This window comes from Protomyctophum parallelum, assembly GCF_964188405.1.
Source record: "Protomyctophum parallelum genome assembly, chromosome: 1".
Taxonomy (NCBI): domain Eukaryota; kingdom Metazoa; phylum Chordata; class Actinopteri; order Myctophiformes; family Myctophidae; genus Protomyctophum; species Protomyctophum parallelum.
Window position 1 is genome coordinate 17720166 of NC_139697.1, and position 18015 is coordinate 17738180.

General features: G+C 46.1%; 1 protein-coding gene across 1 annotated transcript in view; it reads right to left on the bottom strand.

Moving 5' to 3' along the window:
• LOC310868670 (ankyrin repeat and IBR domain-containing protein 1-like) overlaps positions 1-17659 on the bottom strand; it is a 46178-nt gene extending 28519 nt beyond the window's left edge. The window contains exons 1-10 of the mRNA XM_083779126.1: positions 17469-17659; positions 13820-13991; positions 13417-13548; positions 11216-11395; positions 8155-8272; positions 7386-7609; positions 5462-5550; positions 4577-4721; positions 3962-4122; positions 2298-2386 (exon numbers count right to left, since the gene is read on the bottom strand). Of these exons, the coding sequence (XP_083635252.1) occupies positions 2298-2386; positions 3962-4122; positions 4577-4721; positions 5462-5550; positions 7386-7609; positions 8155-8272; positions 11216-11395; positions 13417-13548; positions 13820-13991; positions 17469-17656 (1498 nt within the window). The 5' untranslated portion in view covers positions 17657-17659. The remainder of the gene's footprint in view (positions 1-2297; positions 2387-3961; positions 4123-4576; positions 4722-5461; positions 5551-7385; positions 7610-8154; positions 8273-11215; positions 11396-13416; positions 13549-13819; positions 13992-17468) is intronic.
• Between the last annotated feature and the right edge of the window lie 356 nt (positions 17660-18015).

Genomic DNA, 18015 nt, shown 5'->3' on the forward strand with positions numbered 1-18015 from the left:
ACACACACACACACACACACACACACACACACACACACACACACACACACACGTTAACAAACTAGGTCTGGATAAGCAAACACACCTATATGCTGAAGAATGTGGCGATCCGAGCACTCAAAAAAAGTATTAAAAAAATGAGGAGAGGGTGGATGTAAAATAAATCAAGGTATTTTATTAAGAAAGTATACCTTGATTTCAATAATGTAACTTTTGAGAGCGTAGCATGAAACCAAAGAGAGATAAAGATCTATATGAGGGTCTATTTGGTTACCAGCTCTCCGTCATTTAGCTGCACATGGGGACCACCTGGAACGCCCTCAAGGACCGCTGTTTGAAAACCCACTCGTTTAAGTGTTAGCCCATTTTGACCTGGGAATGATTCTACAAATGTCGTCTAAATCCTGACAGTTTTCTGAAAAACCCTATATTTCTGTGTCGTTCTCAAACATTTTCACCCCCAAGATTATATGTAATTGGCCGCCGACCCCCCCATCTGAAAATATGTTGTTCCAGGGACCCCCGGCCCCTCCAGAAGCAAAGATTTGAGTTTTAAACTTCGACTCAGAAAGAATATACATATTCAAAGATTTGCGCCACACTTTCACGAAAAAAAAAAAAAAAGCAAACCTACAAGCTCGTTGCGCGGCACTCGGTGCCGCGCTATGAGCTTGTAGATCTGCTATTTTTCAATAGCTAAAGTATAACATAATGCAAAAGGGGTTCCCGTCCAGAAAGGTTTAAAGGTAACCATCGATGCCATAATACTACTAATTGACGATTGCTCTCAAATATACAAAAAAAAAGGAAATAAAGAAAACAAAAAAAACATGCAGAGAATGTTCAATAATTATGCTGGCAATACATTAGCTTGAAGCAAAACCGTTCAAAATACCTAATAGTGCCACTAGAGGGGGTAACGTCCCCAATTTGGGAGACGATTTGAAGAGACAGATAAATACCATGATGCAAACACAGACAGGTCAGAACACAAACACTAACACTAAACACACACTCATGCTTCCTTCTATGCATGAGGAGTCCAAGCTGGTTCTTTTCACCGGACGTAGCGCGTGGAAGGAACACGTTATTCCGACCAGTTCCTTTCCCCTCCATCAGGCGCCTCGGCTGGCCAGGGGATTTAATACTGAATTCAATTATAAACAATAGGCCTTGGTTTTCGCTCTTCAATTCATTTATGAGCTCTTTGGGATGATATGAAATCTTTGTTTATTTCCAGTGTACCAGTTTTTACCCCAGCTGTCGTGAATCACTCGTTCACAATCTGACCTTCTCAATCCTGCACCTGACATGTAACCCCTAAGTGTACCCCCCCCCCCCCCCCCCAAAAAAACTAAAAAACTAAACAAACACACTAAAACCAATAAAAACTAAATAAAACTATTAAAAAAGAAAAAAACTAATAAAAATAGCAAATATGGGGACTAGGTTGGTGGAGGGTGTGTAGAGCCCAGGATCACATTAGATGATTGACACAGGGGTGAAAAATGGGTTACAAAATCGTGGGATAAAAAACATATTAAAAAAAGAAAATAGCAAATCCGCTCTAAAAAATAAGTAAGACTAAAAATGTCAAAACAAGCTAAAACTAAACTGCAATGAAAAATCCAAAACTATTCGAAAATTGAGGTGACTGCATACGTGCTCTAATCTTTGTATTCTCCGTGTATTATGTTTGTATTTAAAAAACTGACTGACAGATCGGTGAGATCCAATCAGGGCGTGCGCAAATCTCTGCCGAGACCTGCCCCCTCTAGACCAGAAACCGAAGCTACGTATAGCCCAGGCTATACGTAGAGCGGCTATTTGAACTATTTTAACCCATTTAGGCCTGACGTCAAAATGTCTTCTAAATTCTGACAGTTTTCACAAAATGGTCTATATGTTGCTGTATCAGTGGTTCTCAATATTTTATGTCAAGGACCTCGAAAAGTTTATGTAATTGGCCGCCGACCCCATCTGAAAATATGTTGTTCCAGGGACCTCCCCAGTAGCAAAGATTTTAGTTCAAAAACTCGCTCTGTAACAATATATATTCAAAGATTTCAGGCACATTTTCACGATTTTTCAAAAATAGCAGACCTACAAGCTCGTAGCGCGGAGCTTGTAGATCTGCTATTTTCCAATAGCTAAAGTATAACACCAAAACACCAAAAGGGGTTCCCGCCCCAAAATGGGTTAAAAAGGTAAATGGCTAAATTGGTTTATGGATAAGGGTTGGCACAAGTTATAGGGCCTTATATGGACATGTCTGTGTATAATAAGTGAACACGTACGTTCCTGGGGTTTCATCTCAGTGACTTTCTGCAGCCAGTTCCTCCATGTCTGACAGTCACATGGTTCATGAGCCTCGCCCAGACACTCCCTGGATGGGGGGGGGGGGGAGACAGAGAGAGAGATAGAGAGAGAGAGAGAGAGAGAGAGAGAGAGAGACAGACAGACAGACAGATTAGCGAGAGAGATTTACCATTACAATGTAAGTAAGTACATTTTATTTGTAGTGAGTGCTCTGAAAATAGCAGATCTACAAGCTCACAACGTGTCACACTGAAACGCGTTGTGAGCTTGTAGATTTGCTATTTTCAGCATGCAACCAAGTCTAAAATCAGTCATCACAACGCCATCAAGGCCTGCATGCCAAAATACAGTTCAGTCGTAGAAAACTGTAAAATGGACTAAACCATTTTCTGATGGCTAAAATATGACAAAAACTATAAATTACATCTTATTCAAAAGACTATGGCCCTCGTTTATCAATTGAGTGTAAAATGTGACGGCTGAAATCTATCTGGATCTATATGAAATCAAGCTTCGCCCTCGTTTTTGCGACATGAACAACTGCAATACGACCTGGAAACCATGGTTACAGGAAAATAAAAGTTTCCCTCGCTTGCCTTGCTGTTCCCTCTATCTCACACACACACACACACACACACACACACACACAGACGCACGCAACTTGCAGCTTGCAACTTGTTGTATCTTAAATAATAAACCTGCATAATAAGCCCGGCTGGGCTGTCAACTGTCATTATATGAAGGTGCAGCCAAAACCGTAGCCTCATGTGGCTGGCACTGGTGGGGGTGGTGGGCTGGCTGGGTAGCCTACCTATCTCTGATGCGGTTCCCACTTGCGCTGGCACGGTACATTTGGCATTCGAGCGACGCGTCAGGTTTATTAAACGAGGAGTAGACTGCACATACCGTAACTCCAGAAAGACATCGGCCTGCTGTAGATTAGGCTACAGTAGGCTACCCACGTCGGGACTCTCCGCAGCTGCAGCACTGCACTATACTCTCCAACGTCCCGTCATGGAAATATTTCAGCACAGACAGCCCAAATCCTCGCATGTATGCACATCTAACTTGCAACATTGTTTTTAATTGCGCAATTTTATCTCCTACTAATTTCATATGACACAAAGACACATCGTTGATGTATTCCTTTACTTTTTTCTTTTTTACATGTAGCCCATATACATAACATACCTATACAGTTTTATATAAACATTTTAGGAGTGAATAGGCTACATATGTTTAGATGCCTGTGACAGCCTCTCAGCTGGTCAAACAATGCTGCTCCGCTGTTCTACGACAGAAAAACAGGTGAGGACAAAGCGTACGACAGCTCCCGACCAGACGTGATTTTTGTCCTGGCACAAGTTAAATTTCAAGCTTTGGCGGAAATGGTAAATGCCGACAATTGCGGTAATTTCGGCGTGCACCCATATTTTGGCGTACGCACGGTTGATAAATGAGGGTCTATGACTACAAACTAAATAAAATGTGTGTGTGTGTGTGTGTGGGGGTTTTTTTTACTAGCAAAAGAGGTGTCCCTTGCCACAGTGTGTGTGTGTGTTACCAGCAGAAGAGGTGTCCCACAGTGTGTGTGTGTGTGTGTGTGTGTGTGTGTGTGTGTGTGTGTGTGTGTGTGTGTTACCAGCAGAAGAGGTGTCCCTTGCCACAGTCCACGGCGGGGGAGGGCAGCAGGGGGAAGCTGTGGGGGTCCGTGTCCCCCGGGCCGGGCCGGGTCAGACGGACCGCCCGCTCACAGCGCACTGCCGGACACCAGCGGATGGCCGGGTTGTTCTCCACAAACGCCTGGAGGAGGAAGTCAGGGAGGGAGGAGGGAGGGAGGGAGTCAGGGAGGGAGGGGGGAGGGAGGAAGGGGGGGGAGGGGGTCAGAGAGTGAGGGGGGAGGGACGGAGGGGGGCAGAGAGGGAGATTGAGGACAGATTCTACATGTCTTCTGAATCATGACAGTTTTCTGAAAAAACGTGGTTTCAAATCAGTGGTTCTCAAACTATTCCATGTCAAGGACCCCGAATATCCAAAGATGTATTTGGCCGCCGACCCCCATCTGAAAATAAGTTGTTCCAGGTTGCCTGCGTGCGTGTACAGTGCTATGCGTGCGTGTACAGTGCGTGTGTGCGTGTACAGTGCGTGCGTGCATGCGTGTACAGTGCGTGTGTGCGTGTACAGTGCGTGTGTGCGTGTACAGTGCGTGTGTGTACAGTGTGTGCGTGCGTGTATAGTGCGTGCGTGCGTGCAGTACCTTGATGTCAAACTGCAGGTATCTCTGGTCCATCTCTCTGGACACTATGCTCTCTATAACGGCCACAGGGACCAGCTGGTAACAATCATAGGCTGGACAGAAGATGTTGTGGGCGTCGCCCTCCTGGATCTTCACGTTCAGGAACCTGACACACACGCACGCACGCACACAGGTGCACGCACACAGGCGCACGCACACATGCACATGCACACACACACACACACACACACACACACACACACACACACACACACACACACACACACACACACACACACACACACACACACACACACACACACACACACACACACACACACACACACACACACACACACACACACACACACACAGAGAGACGGTGTAGTGTTCTTAAAGGGGAACACCACTCATTTTCAACATTTCACTATGTCAATAATATACCTTAGAGCTGTTGTGTGGACTTAATTAAAAAAGTCCCCCCACTGTTCAGAGGTGTGAGGAAGTAACAGAAACTCCGTCTTTGCCGCGGAGCTGGAGACGAGACCTTCATGTTAAACCGGAAATCAACACATGCTGTGGGCTGCTAGGGCTTCTGGGAAATTGAGGCCAATGCAAATGAACGGGGTACAACGCCTCATGGAGAAGGGTCTTGTGGGGGGGCGGTCTTGCGGCGCACAAGAGATGGCGGGTGGTGCGATCGTTCATAACAAATGGAGGGAACCTTTTTTCGCCGGATTTTCACGGATCAAAAGCCCAAATAATTCAGCGTATTGCTCTAAAGGTAATAACACACACACACGCATGCATATACAAACTAACCCACGACCGTGCACACGCACACACACACACACACACACACACACACACACACACACACACACACACACACACACACACTCTTACCCCTCCCAGCAGGCTCTGCAGAACTCGTGGCCACAGGACTGGTCGACGGGATCCTCGAACACCGAGATGGAACACAGACAGATCCCACACTGCAGGAGCGCACGCACGCGTGCACACGCACATTTGAGTAAAGTAATGCACTTAGTTACTTTCCACCACTGAATTCAGGCGATGTCTCCGATGGAAAAAGAAAGGTGAATTATGTGACCCCCCCGAGACCCACACAGTGTGAGAACCGCCTGGCGTTATACGCTCCGTGAATCAATTAAACATAATCAAATGGATTGTTAAATGAGTTGCCGGGCCAATTTATTCATCGTAATTGAATTGGCAACTAATCGCTTCCCTCACAATCTGTGATGATAGTTGAACGGTATAGTGGAAGATGACATAACAATGCAGAATGCCAGAATCACATCCAAAAACATCCAATGGGGTCTGATACAGTATATTAATAGAGACGTCACCGGATTTCTCCTCCCATCCACTTGCATTAAGTTGCTCAAAAGCGCATGAGGCATTTCTTCATACTGTGACAAATGTAATGCAATGGATGCAAATCTTCTTCACAGCTTCGCCCTTTGCCCTCGGATACAAAGATATTGGATTAACCCATTCTGATCGGGAACCCATTTTGGTGTTGGCATCATGTTATGCTTTAGCTATTGAAAAATAGCAGATCTACAAGCTCATATCGTGCCACCGAGTGGCGCGATACGAGCCTGTAGGTCTGCTATTTTTTTTTAAATCGAAGAACGACTGACATTTTTTAGAATCTGATCTCAGGTCAGAATGGGTTAATCAGACCAGTGTGTGTCCAGTGGAAACCTCGTATGAATCTGATCTCAGGTCAGATTGGGTTAAGATATTTGAGACACTCTCTGATATTTTGAGTATTCATATTGACCCTGATCCTGTACTAATTACTCTGGGTTTGTCAGACTCCATGCCTATGTTGACCAGAGCACAGAAACAACTCTTCTCATATGGTCTGATTACAGCAAAGAAAACACATTCTGACGCACTGGAAAAAGGAGGCGGCTCCTGCATTTAACCCATTCTGACCTGAGATCAGATTCATACGAGGTTTCCACTGGACACACACTGGTCTGATTAAGCATTGGCTTAAATGAAATGACTAGTACGCTTCATCTTGAGAGAATAAGGTATTTCCTGAGAAACAGGGAGAGACAGTTTGATAAGGTTTGGCTGCCCCTTGTACATTACTGGAGTAGAAACCATTAATAGACAGGATACCACTGTACGCCATTTTCTTTTCAGATGTTTTCCATTTTTCAAATTCAAATGACTATTTTATTCTATAGTATGCAGTGTCACTGAGCAGTATGGATGGGAGGGTTGAGGGTTTTCTTTCTCTTTTTTGTCCTTGTATTTCTTTATTTTTTTGTTTTCTATAAAAGAAAAATGTAATTAATATCACAATGTTTAATCTACAACCATTTATAATCTGTTCTCAATAAAAAACCTATTTGACAAAAAAAAACGTGCATGAGGCGATTTCACTCCTCCTCCCGGGTAGGAACGGAGTGCATTCTGGGATGGATTGGCCCCAAACACATGAACGTGCTGGGCCGTTGACTATCATTGCACGCGTTCACGTGCACTCACGTATGAAACAGCGTCCACGTGTCATCATGAACGTGCGCAATGATATATAGTCAACGGACCAGCGCGTTCATGAGTTTGGGTCCAAACTGCAATACCAAATTCGGCCACTATGTCCATTTCGCCATAGGGTGCCGTCTCTATTCATATATACTCTAAGGGTCTGATGGCATCTTAGATAAAAGGGTCACCTGCAGTATTTGTAAGATGAAGTTTCTATACCGTACATTAACATTAAAGCTAACACAGCTACTGGGGGGGTCATCGGGGGGGGGGGGGGGGGGGGGTGTTCTCTCACCGTGGCGAGCCCCTCCTCGTCGGGGGGGGTGAGGCAGCTGTCGGTGGGCGAGGTGAGGGTGAGGGTGAGGGGCGAGCGGGGGGTGCGGGGGGTCCGCGGCGAGGGCAGCGTGTCCCAGGCGTTGTACCCGCTGGGCGGGGGGGTGGGCATGGTGACCCCCGAGCGCTGGCAGCACGCCTCCGAGTCCGACATCCAGGCTTCCAGAAGCTTCTCCCTGTCCCAGTCTGATGAGACGCAACACACGCACGCACCGCACGCACGCACGCACACATGCACAGCACCCACGCACAGCACGCAACGCACGCACGCAACGCACGCACGCACAAACGCACGCACACGCACACAATATTTATAAAACTCCACAGACCACTTTTACTTTTCAGGTTAGGAATAAGGTTAGGTTTAACTGTTTAGTTCACTGAGGTTACGTCTAGGAATAGCAGGCTGAGCAGTTCCGCTGGGCACACGCACGCACGCACGCACAGTATACATAACTCACTGCATCACACACACACACACACACACACACACACACACACACACACACACACACACTCACACAGACTTGCAGGATATCTGAGATATGGAAAGTTGTTGGTGCAATGCATTTTTAACTGTCACCAACGTGCGCACGCACGCACACATGCACGCACACACACACACGCACACACACACACACACACACACACACACACACACACACACATACAAATGCATGCACACACACACACACACACACACACACACACACACACACACACACACACACCGTGCGCTCGGAGCAGGGCCTCGGCGGTGAACAGGGGGGCTTGCAGCATGTCGGCCGTCTCCACTATCAGCATGTCCTTTAACCTGCGAAGGTCCTGCAGCTTAAGACCCTCGTATGGCTGAGAGACAGAGACACACAGAGAGAGAGAGACAGAGAGACAGAGTCAGAGAGAGAGAGTCAGAGAGAGAGATATGCTGTTATTGGTCATATTGTTGCCCGACTGCCCATGGCAGGTAAATACAGCGTTGGGGTAAGTGGAGTTGGCTTCCAGGGTTGCCCGAAGGGCAAAGTGCATTCCGTCTTTTATTTATCATTGGTCACTCATGAAGAACAATAATACCTACTGTATTTACAACTAGCAGCTGCACTCATTAAGTGACTGTCGGGCACTCTGCGATTGCATCTTTTTTCCGTCTTTTTATTTTCTATTTTTTATCCCACGATTTTGCAACCCATTTTTCACCCAGTGTCAATGATCTAATGATTCGCGGAGGAGGGGAACACGCCCCCAGCGTCCCCGGTGGGAATCGAACCCAGGACCTTCTAGCTGTGAGGCGACAGCACTACCGACTGTGCCCACTGTGTCCCCTTGACATCATTTTTAAGCACCATTTTTTACCTATTTTTATAATGAGAATGTGACTATTCTGGGCAAGTGGGCACAACCATTCGGGCCAGTAGAACATGACTCTTTATATTTGCCCGGCGGGGGTAATTAAGATGTCTCTGAGACCTTATAGTCACCCCCCTGCAGTCATTTCTATACAGCTGTATAGCTTGTTGGAATATTAATTTACCACTGCAGGCCAAGACTTCCTGAACTGCACGGCACGCAATGCATTGTTTACAGTGAGATTAGCAACTTGAGATGTGAAGGATTAACTAGAGGTGACTGAGTTGTTCCACCAGTGGACAGCGTCACACCCAGACAAAAGGTGGTGTCCAACTATAATAGGCATGTGACAATTCACTCAACTCACCGTACGGTTCGTACCACGATATGATGTTCACGAAACGATTTTTCCACGATATTTTAAACGGAAAATATTTTCCAGATTTTTATTTTTATAAATTATATAATTTATCCCCCCCCCCCCCCCCCCCCGCAAGCTTTTTATTTTATTTAACGACATTGCAAACGAAGTTGCATGACTTTTGACAGTGCATGAACATAATTGCCTTCCTTGATGTATTAATGCGCATCGACGACCACCATCACCCATGGGCATACAGTCACAGACACACACAGCTCCCCTCTCACAGTGCTCTGCTGAAAGTGACTCGTTTCTCTCCAAAAAATATGATGGAGAGCTCACATTTCACATCACACACACCATACATCACTAGCCCCCCTAAAATTAAAAGAATAATAAAAGAAATAAAAGTATTTGGGGTTTGTTTTTTCTGATTTTTTTATTTTATTAAATCGATTCATACCGTCGGGATTAATATCGATATATATATATATATATATATATATATATATATATATATATCGATTTGCAATACATCGTTACATGCCTAGTGTCCACCAGTGGACAGTGTTGCACCCAGTTAGAAGGTGGTCAGACAACAGTCATGGGTTTTCAACTTTCGGGGGAAATGCTGTTTCTACCCTCCTCACACCCTGCACGGCCTGCACTGCTACTCAATCAATCTATTGTTTATGTATTTTGATGTATGACCTTGTGTCGTTCTCGCTTACTGTAAACCGCTCTGGATTAAGAGCGTCTGCAAAAATGCCTAAATTGTACCGGTCTAAATTGTCTGAATTGTCAACCATTAATGGTCAAAATAACACAAATGGACTAAAAACCACAACATAATCGCCCCTGACCAATGAAACGTCGTTAACCACCGGGGGTCTATATAACTACACAACGAACCCCTCGCTAAGAATATTCGACCGTGAAGCGCTAGCATGGATTCACAAGGTGAGGAAAACTCTGCTATCAGTTAGACTGCAGCTGCACTCGCTGCCTGTGTGTGTGTGTGTGTGTGTGTGTGTGTGTGTGTGTGTGTGTGTGTGTGTGTGTGTGTGCGTATGCGTATGCGTGCGTGCGCGCGTGCATGTGTAATACTTCAAACGAGAGGTGAATAATGAGAAGTGATGTTTGGTTCAAAGTGTCTCCACGTTATCTAACAGCGCTACACCTTCCTTGTAGTCTGGCTGCTCCCAGCATGAATCGCTGCGTTCAAATGGATTTGTTTTGTCACTGCGCTATACTCAGTCTAAATTCTGACAGTTTCCTGAAATACCTCGTGTTTCTATATCAGTGGTGCTCAATATTTCATGTCAAGGACCCCAAAAAGTATATATGTAATTCGCCGCCGACCCCTGTCTGAAAATATTTGAGTTAAAAACTCGCTTTCAGGCATATTTTCACGAATTTTCTAAAATAGCAGACCTACAAGCTCGTAGCGCGCCACTGAGTGGCATTTATTTTGTTGTGATAACCCGCCATACTATGGAGTGTGCTGAACATAATAAGGAGCTGTCCCCAGCTAACCCCTGGGGGTAAAAAAAACGTAGGTTTCGTTTTTTGGCTAGGTGGCCCAGCCTTCATCCAATCATGGTAGAGAGGGGCCTTCCGCCAATCATGATTGATGATGATGAATAGTTTGGACTAAACCAATAATTACAAAGAAGAAAAACAACGAACAAAGTGTTGTAACCTGCCGTTTCTTTTTTCTCCTTTCTAATTATTTGTTCGGCCCAAAACATTGTGTTTATTGCCATGATTTGTCACGACAAGAGTTGGCTTTGTCCGCGGCGTAAACGTCTTTAAATAAATACTTTTTGAAATGTCCATGAGGAAAATTAACGGGGAATTATTTTCCGGGTCTCTCGGGGGGGGCGGGGCTGCAACGCTCTATTGAGGCCACGTAGCCCAGATACTATGGGTGAACCAATATTATCCAGTGCTTGCACCATGTACGCCCACCGCCCACCCCTCTGCGCTGCAGCAGGGCGCTGTGTTAATGTGTGTGTGTGTGTGTGTGTGTGTGTGTGTGTGTGTGTGTGTGTGTGTGTGTGTGTGTGTGTGTGTGTGTGTGTCACCTCCTTGCGCTGCAGCAGGGCGCTGCTCTCCCCCTGGCTCTCGGGGCCAGAGGAGGAGAACACCATCTGGGACTCCAGGCTGAGAGCCAGCTCTGTGTGGTGCTGCCGCTCGGCGTGGTCACATGGTGTCAGTCTGTGTTCGTCCTCCATGAAGAGGTCTGCGTCGCTCTGGATCAACAGCTACAGAGAGAGAGAGAGAGAGAGAGAGAGAGAGAGAGAGACATAGATCAACAGGTAGAGAGAGAGAGAGAGACATGGTCACATGGTGTCAGTCTGTGTTCGTCCTCCATGAAGAGGTCTGTCTGTCAGTCTTAGTTTGGTCCTCTGGTACAGTCTTAGTTTGGTCCTCTGGTACAGTCTTAGTTTGGTCCTCTGGTACAGTCTTAGTTTGGTCCTCTGGTACAGTCTTAGTTTGGTCCTCTGGTACAGTCTTAGTTTGGTCCTCTGGTACAGTCTTAGTTTGGTCCTCTGGTACAGTCTTAGTTTGGTCCTCTGGTACAGTCTTAGTTTGGTCCTCTGGTACAGTCTTAGTTTGGTCCTCTGGTACAGTCTTAGTTTGGTCCTCTGGTACAGTCTTAGTTTGGTCCTCTGGTACAGTGTTAGTTTGGTCCTCTGGTACAGTCTTAGTTTGGTCCTCTGGTACAGTCTTAGTTTGGTCCTCTGGTACAGTCTTAGTTTGGTCCTCTGGTACAGTCTTAGTTTGGTCCTCTGGTACAGTCTTAGTTTGGTTCTTCTCTTGTACAGTCTTAGTTTGGTTCTTCTCTTGTACAGTCTTAGTTTGGTTCTCTTGTACAGTGTTAGTTTGGTTCTTCTCTTGTACAGTCTTAGTTTGGTTCTTCTCTTGTACAGTCTTAGTTTGGTTCTCTTGTACAGTGTTAGTTTGGTTCTTCTCTTGTACAATCTTAGTTTGGTCCTCTGGTACAGTCTTAGTTTGGTCCTCTTGTACAGTCTTAGTTTGGTTCTTCTCTGGTACAGTCTTAGTTTGGTCCTCTTGTACATTCTTAGTTTGGTTCTTCTCTGGTACAGTCTTAGTTTGGTTCTCTTGTACAGTATTAGTTTGGTTCTTCTCTTGTACAGTCTTAGTTTGGTTCTTCTCTTGTACAGTCTTAGTTTGGTTGTACTTCTGGTGAATGCACCTTTTGCTTTTCCTTTTGTCACCCCTGTGTCAATCATCTAATGTGATCCTGGGCTCTACACACCCTCCGCCAACCTAGTCCCCATATATGGGGGACATGGGGAGAGCAACGGACTTGAACTCATGCTTCCTTCATGCCTGAGTGTCCAATTTGCTCCTTTACACCTGACAGGGGGGAGTTTCCCTGGTTGGACGTATAGCGCGTGGAAGGAACACGTTATTCCAACCAGTTCCATTCCCCTCCATCAGGCGCCCCGGCTGGCCAGGGGGAGGCAGTTTTGAGACCAGGATTACTGCATGTTTCTTTGTGAGGGTACCTACCCTAGGGGACACGGGGAGAACATGTGAGGGTACCTACCCTAGGGAACACGGGGAGAACATGTGAGGGTACCTACCCTAGGGGACACGGGGAGAACATGCAAACTCCACACAGAAAGGCCCTTTCGCCAACCCCGTCTCGGGTATGGGCACTGATGGAGGAGGAAACACGCCGCCAGCACCCACAGCGTCCCGGGCGGGAGTCGAACCCAGGACCTTTTCCAAGTCTACAAAGTCCACCTGCTGTATACTATAGTGTTGCTTGCCACTCGTTAACTTGTCCAACGATGTTTGGCAGTATGAAGACAATATAATTTTGGTCAGGATTATTAAGGACAGCCCCTTGAGATGCGGCATCTCGTTTAGAGGGGGTCCCATACCACAGGGAAAACATTACATGCAACACAGCGATGCTACATAATAGTTCGGCCCCAAAAATGTGTTTATTGTCGTGAGTTGTCATGATCCGAGTTGGCTTTGTCCGAGGCTTTGGGCGGGAACCCCTTTTGGTTGTTTTAACTAAGCATTATGTTATACTTTAGCTATTGAAAAATAGCAGGTCTACAAGCTTGTAGGTGTGCTATTTTTGAAAAATCGTGAAAATGCGGCACAAATCTTTGAATATATATTCTTTCGGAAGACTTTTTTTTCTTATCTCGACGTCAGGCCTAAATGGGTTAAAGACAGACAGACAGACAGACAGACAGACAGACAGACAGACAGACAGACAGACAGACAGGCGTCTCACCTCCACACAGCTCTTCATGCCGGCGGCGGCAGCGTGGTGCAGACAGGTGGAGTGACGGTTGTCCGTGGCGTTGACGTTGGCCCTCTCGTACTGACCTCTGTCCAACCTGGCGCCCGTCCAGCTCAGCATCATCTGGGCACGCACGCACGCACACGCACACACACACACACACACACACACACACACACACACACACACACACACACACACACACACACACACACACACACACACACACACACACACACACGCACGCATGCACAGACGCCACAGAAATGATAAGTACATAATATCCTAACCACACTTAAAACACCTTAAACATTGCTACCAAGAAGTGTACGACGTGTGTGTGTGTGTGTGTGTGCGTGTGTGTGTGCGTGCGTGCGTGTGCGTGCGCGTGCACCTGCAGGCAGTCGGCGCGCCTCTGCTCGTCCCTGTGCGGTCGGGCCAGGCGGGGCGACAGCGCCCCCTCTGGCAGCAGCAGGATCTGCGGGCCCTGGCACAGTACATGCAGGCACGTCTCGTTGTGCACGTTGCGCTTGTTGGGGTTCCCCTCTTTACTGAACAGGAACGACCTGCAGGGCGGCGACAGAGACACTCTTTACTGCAGTGGTTTTCAGTCGTTCACTCGCACTGAATGTATGTTCAAAGATTTGCACCACATTTTCATGATTGAAAGAAAATAGCAGACCTACAAGCTCGTAGCGCGGAACTCTGTGCCACACATTTCGCAAATATTCCCTTAAGGGGCACATACTGTACTGCACATAGAATGCAGAGAGACAGTGTAGCGTCTCAGTAAACTATAGGATCACAGAATGCAGAGAGACAGCGTAGCGTCTCAGTAAACTATAGGATCATAGAATGCAGAGACACAGTGTAGCGTCTCAGTAAACTATAGGATCACAGAATGCAGAGAGACAGTGTAGCATCTCAGTAAACTATAGGATCATAGAATGCAGAGAGACAGTGTAGCGTCTCAGTAAACTATAGGATCATAGAATGCAGAGACAGTGTAGCGTCTCAGTAAACTATAGGATCATAGAATGCAGAGAGACAGTGTAGCGTCTCAGTAAACTATAGGATCATAGAATGCAGAGAGACAGTGTAGCGTCTCAGTAAACTATAGGATCATAGAATGCAGAGAGACAGTGCAGCGTCTCAGTAAACTATAGGATCATAGAATGCAGAGAGAGTGTAGTGTCTCAGTAAACTATAGGATCATAGAATGCAGAGACAGCGTAGCGTCTCAGTAAACTATAGGATCACAGAATGCAGAGAGACAGCATAGCGTCTCAGTAAACTATAGGATCATAGAATGCAGAGAGACAGTGTAGCGTCTCAGTAAACTATAGGATCACAGAATGCAGAGAGACAGTGTAGCGTCTCAGTAAACTATAGGATCATAGAATGCAGAGAGACAGTGTAGCGTCTCAGTAAACTATAAGATCATAGAATGCAGAGAGACAGTGTAGCGTCTCAGTAAACTATAGGATCATAGAACGCAGAGACAGTGTAGCGTCTCAGTAAACTATAGGATCATAGAACGCAGAGAGACAGTGTAGCGTCTCAGTAAACTATAGGATCATAGAACGCAGAGAGACAGTGTAGCGTCTCAGTAAACTATAGGATCATAGAACGCAGAGAGACAGTGTAGCGTCTCAGTAAACTATAGGATCATAGAATGCAGAGAGACAGCGCAGCGTCTCAGTAAACTATAGGAACACAGAATGCAGAGAGACAGTGTAGCGTCTCAGTAAACTATAGGAATAGGATCCCATAGATAGATCACATAAGTGGTCAATATTCACTGTTTTTAGTGTGCATGCACACATGCACGGCGCTGCACGCATGCATGCGACCGCACACACACACACACACACACGCACAGCGTTGATGAATGTGGCAGCTCAGCTGTGGCTGCACTTCTGTCCACCTCTCCATTTTACTGATTAGGTTCACCTCCTCCCCCTCTTCTATCTCTTCTCCTTCCCCTCCTGCTCTCCTCCTCCTCCTCTCTCTCTCCTCTCCTTCCCCTCCTCCACACTCTCTCCTCCTCCTCTCTCCTCTCCTTCTCCTCCTCTCTCTCTCCTTATGCTATCCATCATTTTCGTCTCCTCCTCTGGTCTCTATCTATCTATCTATCTATCTATCTATCTATCTATCTATCTATCCCGCAGTATTACTGCATGTCACACCCCCATCTCTCTCTCTCCCCCATTTCCTGTCAGCCTAATGTCTGTCCCTCCATAAAACATATAAAATAAAGACGAAAGCTAAAAAAAAAAGCATTAAAAAGAAAAAGAAAAAATCGTTTGCGGACACACCTAAAAACGTCTCTGAGTGGACACAGCCCCTAATTAACCCCCCCCCCCCCCCCGGTATCAGACTAGTGGGTAAATCCTGGAAACCAAACTAAGGCCGTTTCAGGATATAATTAGATCTAGCACCGACAAAACGCTCCCAAGGGTGTGTCTGTGTGCGTGCGTGAATGCGTTGTGAGCTTGTAGAATGGTTATGGGGTGTGTGTGTGTGTGTGTGTGTGTGTGTGTGTGGGGGGGGGGGGGGGTCCACTGTACGACCAAGGTCCATTCAGATTCAAACCCCCAGCAGGACATGATCATACTTATTACTGCCAGCGTTCTGTATGCAGATGAATGATAATTACCATGATCATCTCATCCCTAATAACAGGTGTACAAACAGGATGTGACCCCTAAATATAGCAGCCATGAACTCTCTCTCTCTCTCTCTCTCTCTCTCTCTCTCTGTGTGTCACAGTAGATTGTGGGTCTCTCTCTCTCTCTCTCTGACACACAGTAGATGTGTGGGTCTCTCTCTCTCTCTCTCTCTCTCTCTCTCTCTCTCTCACAGTAGATGTGTGGGTCTCTCTCTCTCTCTCTGACACACAGTAGATTGTGGGTCTCTATGTCACTATGTATGGAATATTAGGAGTCCAGCTAGTACTGATTTACTACCACACTATGTATGGAATATTATGAGTCTAACTAGTACTGATTTACTACCACACTATGTATGGAATATTATGAGTCTAACTAGTACTGATTTACTACCACACTATGTATGGAATATTAGGAGTCTAACTAGTACTGATTTACTACCACACTATGTATGGAATATTAGGAGTCTAACTAGTACTGATTTACTACCACACTATGTATGGAATATTAGGAGTCTAACTAGTACTGATTTACTACCACACTATGTATGGAATATTAGGAGTCTAACTAGTACTGATTTACTACCACACTATGTATGGAATATTAGGAGTCTAACTAGTACTGATTTACTACCACACTATGTATGGAATATTAGGAGTCCAGCTAGTACTGATTTACTACCACACTATGTATGGAATATTAGGAGTCCAGCTAGTACTGATTTACTACCACACTATGTACCATGAATATTAGGAGTCCAGCTAGTACTGATTTACTACCACACTATGTATGGAATATTAGGAGTCTAACTAGTACTAGTGTTTCTTTAATGATGTATTTGCCAGGACCCCCTTAACCCATTTAGACCTGAGAACGATTCTACAAATGAATTCTAAATCCTGACAGTTTCTATGTCAGTGGATCTCAAACATTTCCATGTCAAGGATCCCCAATATTATATGTAATTGGCCGCCGACCCCCATCTGAAAATATGTTGTTCCAGGGACCCCCCCAAAAGCAAAGATTTTAGTTAAAAACGTTGGGCTATGGGGTGTTGTGCTAATTTGCTTATTTCCATCGCTCAAAAATCTATATTTCTTGTATATATCCTCTCTTCATAATGCAAATAGTATCCCGAGCGGCACACTTTACTACTTATTTCGATGGAAATAAGCGAATTAGCACAAAAACCCCAACCCCCATTGAGGGGGTTCTTTGTTGGGAACGTATAACTACAAATAAAGGTAAGAAAGCCTTCTAGCATGGAATTCTCCTTTAAAAACAACAAAAGGGGTCCCCGTCGTCCCCAAAACGGGTTAACTCTGAGAGTGTCTAACACATGGAACCAAATGGACCTCCTCCTGGTTTTACCTGAGCAGGCGCGTCATGGCGTGCCGACAGGCGTAGTGCAGGGCCGTGTTGTGCTGGTATTGCTCCCCGTACGAGGCGTTGGGGTCCAGCCCCTCCCTGAACTGGGGGTTCCCCTCGTACAGCTGCCAGGCCAGCACCTCGTCCCCGCCCACCAGCGCCTTGCGGAACTTGGTGGCCGTGTTTCCCATGGTGGCGGCCGCGGCGGTGGTCGGTCAAGGTCAAGGGGGCTCGAACCGGGGCCCCGGGGGTGGTTCGTGGTTATGGTGGTCCGGTGTCCACTCGACGACGCCCCCCCCCCCCGCCCCCCCCCCTCCCTCCCCCTGCTACCTATGGGGAGAAAGAATATTCCAAGGTTTGTGCCACATTTTCACGATTTTTCAAAAATAGCAGACCTACAAGCTCGTACTCGGTGGCGCGCTATGAGCTTGTAGGTCTGCTATTTTTCAATAGCTAAATTATAACATAATGTTTAAAACACCAAAAGGGGATCCCGTCCTGAATGGGTTAAATGAGGTATAGGAGCGTTTTAGATTCAGGTTCCCTTTCA